We start from the raw sequence: 816 nt of genomic DNA, 5'->3' as shown, positions 1-816 counted from the left end.
CTGATTTCCAAACAACTTTGCACTCCCTAGGATCAAGTAATAAAATGAAACGTAAGAATTTTGGGGACCTAGATGAGCCTCCTCAAGAGAAGCTGTCCATGTCTCTTATTGACCCCTCATGGGAGCTTATTGACCCTAACCCTGACCTCCACACACTCTTTCTCACATTTGACAAGCAGTTCTTTTGGGGTCGGTTGTATCAAGTGGAAGTGAAGTGGAGCCCTAGAATGACCTTGTAAGCAAGTGCTTGACAGAAGTGTTTTTTGTCGTTCTTGATGTTTTCACATTTGGTATATTGCAAAATTAGATATTTACTTAAAATAGTTTTAAACATGAAGCTTATTTTATGATCAATGCATTTGTAAGAGTAATATGAATTCAGTATACATTGATACCATGCCTATTGGCAGCTTGTTTAACTTTTCTTCTCTGAATTTCCTTCTCCCCTCTGTGCATTCTTTTAAAAGAATAATCATACTGTCGGCAATTTCAGATGTGCAGGTGTGTGCAGCTATGAAGGGCGAGGTGGTCTCTGCTCCATCCGTCTTTCACTCCCTCTCTTGAAGCTTAGGCCACGCAAAGACATGATTGAAACATTGCTGGTATGGTGAACTTACTTTTATATTGTTGTTTTACTAGTTCATCAGAAGTGGGAGAGATGTTTAAATGTTTAATGTAGATATGGTGCTACTATGTGTTTAATGCGTTTGTTATTTAATTTTGTGTTTCCTTTTTTCTTTTTAAAAGATTTGGAGTAAAGTTTGGTGTACGTTTGCTTATAATTTCTTTCATGAATACAGTTTTATAGATAACAAT

At 36.6% G+C, this 816-nt stretch overlaps 1 protein-coding gene across 1 annotated transcript in view; it reads left to right on the top strand.

Annotated features, from left to right (window-relative positions):
• The window catches only part of LOC119581744 (sprT-like domain-containing protein Spartan), a 4,607-nt gene that overhangs the window by 976 nt on the left and 2,815 nt on the right, over positions 1–816 (top strand). Inside the window, exons 3-4 of the mRNA XM_037929876.1 lie at positions 31–235; positions 494–602. Of these exons, the coding sequence (XP_037785804.1) occupies positions 31–235; positions 494–602 (314 nt within the window). The remainder of the gene's footprint in view (positions 1–30; positions 236–493; positions 603–816) is intronic.

The sequence above is a fragment of the Penaeus monodon genome, chromosome 15 (assembly GCF_015228065.2).
Source record: "Penaeus monodon isolate SGIC_2016 chromosome 15, NSTDA_Pmon_1, whole genome shotgun sequence".
In the NCBI taxonomy this organism is placed as follows: domain Eukaryota; kingdom Metazoa; phylum Arthropoda; class Malacostraca; order Decapoda; family Penaeidae; genus Penaeus; species Penaeus monodon.
This window is presented reverse-complemented; position numbering and strand designations above follow the sequence as displayed.